Below are 7962 nucleotides of genomic sequence, written 5' to 3'. Positions count from 1 at the left end.
ATTAGATTACTTACAGTGTGGAAACAGGCCCTTCGGCCCAACAAGTCCACACCGCCCTGCCGAAGCGCAACCCACCCCTACATCTACCCCTTACCTAACACTACTGGCAATTTAGCATGGCCAATTCACCTGACCTGCACATCTTTGGACTGTGGGAGGAAACCGGAGCACCCGGAGGAAACCCACGCAAACACGGGGAGAATGTGCAAACTCCACACAGTCAGTCTGCATGGGTTTCCTCCGGGTGCTCCGGTTTCCTCCCACAATCCAAAAATGTGCAGGTTAGGTGAATTGACCATGCTAAATTGTCCGTACTGTTAGGTGAAGGGGTAAATGTAGGGGTCTGGGTAGTATACGCTTCAGCGGGTCGGTGTGGACTTGTTGGGCCGAAGGGCCTGTTTCCACACTGTAAGTAATCTAATCTAATCTAATCTAATCTAATGTCTTTTCACTGAACATTTATTTTGCTCTTGATATTGGTTTTCTGTATTTACATTAGGCATATAAACAAAATGCTGGAAGTATTCATCAGATTAGGCACCATGTGGGGAGACAGAAACAAAGCCAAAGTTTCAGCTTGATAACATTTGTCACGTATATTACCTCATAGTGTTCCTTAGTTGAGCCAAGGATGATATTACAAAAGGTGAAACAAACTGGAGGCGGGGTCAGGAATATTATTAAGTTTTACTTTTGTCTCCCCATCCCCAAATTATTAAAGAGTGGACTGATGTATTCCTCTTTTGGAATAGCTAAGGAGGAGAGGAAGATCAGCCCAGCTTGGGAGTCTTGTGCTTTGTAAATGGAGTCAGTCTTTAGAATAAGTAGTTTAACCTGACAACATGGCTTGATCTACCTCCATGGGTATATCCCTAAGTTGTAATGTCCCTATGAATTCTCGCTGTCATGAGGTTTGGTTGCCAGGCTTGCTCCTGCTTTGTAGAAACTGCTAACTTAGACAACTTGGTCCATGTTTTGAGTTTGCTGCATCTGTGTCTCTCCTTATCTAAAAGAGACTTTTATCTGACTCTCAAGTCATTTGAATCAACCTTTTAGTTATATATTATTGTATAATAATACAGACCTTTGAGTCTCAATAGCTTAGGACTGCTATACATCGTCATGTCATTAATGTTTACACCCTTATCGCACTAAATTAAGTGTAACTTATATTTAGCTCTAAGAATGTCAACATATTTTGGAGTCTTACTTGAGGGAATCTATTGTATTTTCTATTCAGGAATCGCTAAAGAAGACGGTACTATATGAATTCCATCGGAATAATGGAGCTCGGATGGTGGAATTTGCGGGGTGGAGTATGCCTGTGCAGTACAAGGAAAGTCACATCAGCTCACACTTGCACACTCGCCAGCACTGCTCATTATTTGATGTATCCCATATGTTGCAGGTAAGACCAGAGTCTGGAGATTGTACACCAAGGAGCTTAACCATGCCTTTGTGGCACTGACCAGGTCAGCCTTTTCTAACATGGGTTTTACCAATGGAACCTAGCTCTTGGTCAAACTGAGACACATGAAAGATATAAGATGTTGTAGACCTCTTAGTCAATAAGCTACAGAACAACGGATTGGTTTTTAGCACAGACTGATTCACGGTGGCCAATCCATAAATTTGCCTTTCTCAGTCACGTACCTTGTGTGACTATGAAAAGAACCGCTTAGATGCTGTGGTGGGAATGAAAACCTGATTGAAAGAATTTAAACAATTTGGGAGAATTTACAAAGTCTGTTGTGGGCATCATTAATCATTTCTCTAAGCATTCTGCTATTCTTTTGGCTAATGGGAGGTTTGTATTTAAAACTTTTAGGTAGTACCTGTTTCCTTAGGCATTCGTGCAGGAAGTACAGCTGTTCGCGGCTAACACTGTGTCGGATAGCATTCATTTCCCATTTTCGGTCCATTTTCAGCGTATTATGCCAGTAGGTCTTAGAAAGTTTTGAAGCTCAGGTTGAGGTTCTGGATGTAGGTTTGCTCGCTGAGCTGGGAGGTTCATTTCCAGATGTTTCGTCATCCTACTAGGTAACATCTTCAGTGGGCCTCAAGCGAAGCAAGGTACATGATTCCTGCTTTCTATTTATATAATTGTGTTCCTTTGGGTTGGTGATGTCATTTCCTGTGGTAATGTCATTTCCTGTTCTTTTTCTCAGAGGCTGGTAGATGATATAATATAATATAATATGATATAATACAAACAGAAAGCGGGAATCATGTACCCTGCTTCGCTTGAGGCCCACTGAAGATGTTACCTAGTAGGGTGATGAAACGTCTGGAAATGAACCTCCCAGCTCAGCGAGCAAACCTACATCCAGAATTTGGGAAAAGATGGGAATGGATTTGGGAAGGAACAATACAGTCTCAGATTTTAGAAAGGAAAGGGAGGTTGGAGATGATTTATTAATTTGCATCTGTGGCAGGAGATTTTTGAGGCGAGGGATGATGACAGCAGATTTAAAAAGAAGGGTCAAACATCTGAAGTGTGTTGGCTGACTTGAGATCAGGAGAGGAAATTTGATCATCGGCAGTTTAATGGGAAAATTATATTTTGGGAACTGAAGATCTGGAAAAGCAGAGAGAAAAAAAATCCTTGGAATGTAGCAACAAGACTAGATAACAATAAGACAAAATGTAAGGCTCTTTTTCGCGATATTTGTTACATTCAAGAAAAATAGGAAGCTAGGCAAAGGAGGAGGGGTAGCACTGTTAATCAAGAATAATATTTGTGCAAAGGTTAGCGTTGAACTTGTTTCAGGGAATTAGGATGTAAAATCAGTTTGGATGGAGATGAGGAATAGTAATGAAAAGAACTCACGAGTGACAGTTGTCCACAGGCTTCCTAAGAAGAACCACAATGTGGGACAAAGTATACAAGAAGAGATGTACCTACTAGAGAAGGAGCAAAATTTGACCTACCCTTGGGAAATAAGGGCAAGTGACTGAGGTGTCAGTAGGGGAGCACTTGGAGCCAGTGATCATAATTCTATTAGTTTTAAAATAGTTATGGAAAAGGATAGACCTGATCTAAACAGTAAAGTTCTAAATTGGAGGCAGGCTAATTTTGATGGTATTAGGCAAGAACTTTCAAAAGTTGATTGGGGATGGATGTTCGCAGATGAAAGGACGGCTGGAAAGTGGGAAGCCTTCAGAAATGAGATAACGAGGGTCCAGAGACAGTATGTTCCTGAAAACAAAAAAATACTGGAAATCACAGTGGGTCAGGCAGTATGCATGGGGAGAGAACAAGCTAACATTGTAGGGGGAGGATTGATAGGGGAGAAAGGGTATCATTGAGCAGATTAAGTCATTAAGATGTGAGAATAGCAGAACAGAGTCCCACTGGAATGGGGGTACGGGAGAGAGGACATGGTGGCACCATTTCTCCCCCAGCACTCCACCTCCCCCCAATTATTGCATAACTACTGCCCTCTCCACACTTCATGTCAGCTCCAATGAAGAGTCATCTAGACTCAAAATGTTAGCTTGCTATCACTCCATGGATGCTGCCTGACCCACTGTGATTTCCAGCATTTTTTTGTTTTTTGTACAGATTCGAACATCTGCAGTAATTTTCACAGACAGTATGTTCCTGTCAGTGTGAAGGGCAAGGCTGCTAAGTGTAGTGAATGCTGGATGACAAAAGAAGTTGAGGTTCTGGTCAAGGAAACAAAAGTCGGGTATAGACAGCATGGATCAAGTCAATCCTTAGAGTTTAAGGGCAATAGAAGTATACTTAAGAGGGAAATCAGGAGGGCAAAAAGGGGTCATGAGAGAGCTTTTGCAAATAGGGTTGAGGAAAATCCAAAGTGTTTCCACAAATACATTAAGGACAAAAGGATAACGAGAGAAAGAACAGGGCCCTTTAAAGATTAACAAGGCCATCTACATGTGGAACTGCAGGAGATGGGGAAGATGCTAAATGAGTATTTTGCATCAGTGTTTCCTGTGTGGAATTATATGGAAGCGAGAGAACTTGGAGAAGTAAATAGCGATATCTTGAAAAGTGTCCATATTACAGAGGAGATGGTGACTGTCTTAAATCGCATAAAAGTTGTTAAATTCCCAGGACCGGATTCTGTGGGAAGCTAGTGAGGTGATTGCTGACCTCCTTGCTGAGATATTTGTATCATCAATAGCCATGGGGGAGGTTGACTAACACGGTGCCATTATTTAAGAAAGGTGGTAAGGAAAAGCCAGGGAACTGTAGACCGGTGAGCCTGATATCAGTGGTGGGCAAGTTGTTGGGACAGAATCCTAAGGGACAGGATTTACATGTATTTGGAAAGATAAGGACTGATTAGAGATAGTCAAGATGGCATTGTGCTTGGGAAATCATATCTCACAAACTTGATTGAGTTTTTTTTGAAGAAGTAACAAAAAGGATTGATGAGGGCAATGTGGTGGATGTGATCTATATGGACTTCAGTAAGGCGTTCGTCAGGGTTCCACATGGTAGACTGGTTAACAAAGTTAAATCACATGGAATACAAGGAGAAGTAGCCACTTGGATACAAAATTGGTCCAAAGGTAGGATACAGAGGGTGGCGATGGGGGATTGCTTTTCAGACCAGAGGCTTGTGATCAGTGGTGTCCCGCAAGGATTGGTGCTGGGTCCACTGCTTTTCATCATTTATATCAAGGATGTGATGTGAACATAGGAGGTCTAGTTAGTAAATTTGCAGATGACACTAAAGTTGGAGGTGTAGTGGACAGCAAAAAAGGTTACCTTGAAGTACAACGAGACCTTGATCAGATGGGCCAATGGGCTGAGGAGTGCAGATGGAGTTTAATCTAGATAAATGTGAGGTGCTACATTTTGGCAGGGCAGGACTTATACACTTAATGGTAAGATCCTGGGAATAAATAGGGATGGTCATGAGGCCAAACTTGGGTGAGATTAAAAAGGAAGGGAATCAATTATTAAGGATAGAGTTATATGGATAGATTTAAATTGATAAAATACTCTGTGGACAGAATGTTTGGCACGAGGGTCGAATGTTGTTTGGAGGGCAGCAAACCAAGGGCCAAAAAGTGGAAATCTGAGGCTGGATGAATCATCTGGAGTTTTGCATGGGGTCAAACCTGAATCATTATGTACATAATTAAAATAAATGCTCATACTATGTCATGAACTTTACAAACTGAGTTTGTGCTTCAGTCCTAGTGAATGAGCAGAGCACACAGGTGGTTCTCCACTTTTTCATCCACAAACCCATCTGGCTGCAAGAACATCATTTTTATTTTATCTCTGGCATAACTGAGAGTCAACAGTGACTACACAGAGTGTCTGCTTTGTTTCAGAGCAAGGTGATGGGGAAGGATCGAGTGAAATTCATGGAGAGTTTGATCGTTGGGGACATTGCTGAGCTGAAAGATAACCAGGTGAGAATCAAATTCTCTCATCAAAAAGCATGCACTCTAATTCTTGTGGTCTGCTGCTCTGTTTCAGACTAGTGAGAAAAGAAAGTAACTTGCCTTTAAGCAGTGCCTTGTTCATCCTCAGGCCGTGCAGCCAGGGGAGTACTTGTGAAGCTCAACACACAAATCGATCTGCGCACTGCATGATCCTGCAGACAGCACAAGAGATCAATTTTGAATCATTTGTTTCAGTAATCTTGGTTGCTACTTTAAATATTGGCCAGTACGCTGGAGGGGAACTCTCCTGTTGTTCTTCGAATAGTGCATCCACTGAGAGGGGAGAGAACAATGGATTAATGGAAAGACAATATCTCCAACCATGCAGCCCCCTCCCAGTACTGGAACGCTGGCCCAGAATTTGCCCTTAAACCTCTCGAGTGGGACTTGAATCCACAACCTTTTGAATCTGAAGGAAAAGTTCTACCATCTGAGCCATGGCTGAGCATCAGTAGTAAAGTGCCTGGCATTGCCTGAAGCCTTACAGACCAGAATTTGTGCTTGACTCCTGGTCTTTGTTGCTTGTAAGTGGGTTTTGTGGTTAACATAAGCTTTGTGGGGTAGAGTGGAGAATCATTGTTATCTAGTTTTGTGCTCCCGATTACTAATCGGTAACCCCTGTCACAGAGTTTAGTGGTTAGCTGTGATGCTAACATTTAACCTACAGCTTTCCGCTGTTGAAGTTGAAAGTGTGAGAGCTTGAATGGGTAGTTCAAGTCCAGTAATCAAAATAGAAGGGAAAAGGTTGGCACTATGATAGGGTTAGGTTTAATGTCATTAATGTCTTTGGCTTGAGTATCTCCTGGTGTCTACATCCATAATTAACTGAAAAGTAAATGAATTCATGAAACAATATTAAACATAACTACTTCACTGTCCAGGTACTATAAAAGTGCTGACATAGATGGGAACTTCCACTCCTTCATTTTGCCCAGTTTTTATTCTTTTGCAGGGTAATTGTGGTAAGTAAACCTAGTATTTCAGCATCTAATCATCCTCCAGAAGATGGTAGTAAGACACATTCTTGAACCACTGCAGATACCTGGTTTGACTTTTCGGTCATGGTTTGATGTAAGTGATGAGTGGCTCATTAAGCCCTTTCAGAAGGGAGTGTAGAATCAGCAGAGTGCTGTGTGTCTGTAATACCTTGCTGATCTGTTTCGCTGGCCTAACCTATACCTTTGATTTAAAGGTAAGTATTCTAAATGTGAAATGAGATGATGCAAGTATTTAGAACCTTGATTGAAATATTAAGTAGTATTAGTTTGAAGTTGTTGAAGATAAAAATTAATACATTTACAGTGAATAGAGATTTTGCTAATATACAGTAACAGGCAGAGGCGATGGCCTCAAGGTATTATTGCTGGATGGTTAACCCAGAGACCCCGATTAACATTCTGGGGACCTGGGTTCAAATTCCACCAGGGCAGACAGTGGAATTTGAATTCAACAAATATCTCGAATTAAGAGTCTAATGACTGTTATAAATCCATTGCTAATTGCTGGAAAAACCCATCTGGTTCACTGTTGACCTTTTAAGAAAGGAAATCTGTCATTCTCACTTGGTCTGGCCTATATGTGATTGCAGACCCACAGCAATGTGGTTGAACCTCAACTGCCCTCTGGGCAATTAGGGATGGGCAGTAAACGTTGCCTAGCCAGGAATGCCCTCAACCCAGGAATGAGTAAAGAAGAAAAACTGAAAAACTACAATATGTTATTGCAGTATGCTACTATGGGTCAATGAGTCAAAATTTATTGTTCCTTTGTAGTAGAATGACAATATTAAGCAATCTCATGTCAAAATGAAATGACTTGACTGTAATGACTGAAATGAGAAATATTTTGGCACCCCCAAAGTTTGATCACGGGATTAAAATGTGCAGTTTCCTTTACAAATTGCTGTCAATTTAGTATAGTTTGTATATAGAATAGTTTTTCTGTATTTTCCCTCATTTTGATAACCCTTAAGTTTGACTATTCCAATGCACTTCTTGGTTGGTCTCCCACATTCTACCCTCTGTAAACTTTAGATCAATCAAAACACTGCTGAGTACAGGAGTTGGGAGGTCATGTTGCGGCTGTACAGGACATTGGTTATACCACTGTTGCAATATTGCGTGCAATTCTGGTCTCCTTCCTATCAGCCCACATTCTACCCTCTGTAAACTTTAAATCATACAAAACACTGCTGAGTACAGGAGTTGGGAGGTCATGTTGCGGCTGTACAGGACATTGGTTATGCCACTGTTGCAATATTGCGTGCAATTCTGGTCTCCTTCCTATCAGAAAGATGTTGTGAAACTTGAAAAGGTTCAGAAAAGATTTACAAGGATGTTGCCAGGGTTGGAGGATTTGAGCTACAGGGAGAAACTGAACAGGTTGGGGCTGTTTTCCTTGGAGCGTCGGAGGCTGAGGGGTGACCTTATAGAGGTTTACAAAATTATGAGGGGCATGGATAGGATAAATAGACAAAGTCTTTTCCCTGGGAATGGGGAGTCCAGAACTAGAGGGCATAGGTTTAGGGTGAGA

The 7962-nt window shown here is 41.5% G+C and overlaps 1 protein-coding gene across 2 annotated transcripts in view; it reads left to right on the top strand.

The window, feature by feature from the left end:
• Window positions 1–7962, top strand: part of amt (aminomethyltransferase) — a 37754-nt gene that overhangs the window by 7075 nt on the left and 22717 nt on the right. For both annotated transcript variants that reach the window (XM_043708524.1, XM_043708522.1), the window contains exons 2-3: window positions 1241–1408; window positions 5317–5397. In XM_043708524.1, coding sequence (XP_043564459.1) covers window positions 1295–1408; window positions 5317–5397 — 195 coding nt within the window. In that variant the 5' untranslated portion in view covers window positions 1241–1294. The remainder of the gene's footprint in view (window positions 1–1240; window positions 1409–5316; window positions 5398–7962) is intronic.

Source organism: Chiloscyllium plagiosum, chromosome 18 (genome assembly GCF_004010195.1).
Source record: "Chiloscyllium plagiosum isolate BGI_BamShark_2017 chromosome 18, ASM401019v2, whole genome shotgun sequence".
In the NCBI taxonomy this organism is placed as follows: Eukaryota; Metazoa; Chordata; class Chondrichthyes; order Orectolobiformes; family Hemiscylliidae; genus Chiloscyllium; species Chiloscyllium plagiosum.
The sequence above is the reverse complement of the archived record's forward strand: the minus strand, read 5'-3'. Positions and strand labels throughout refer to the sequence as shown.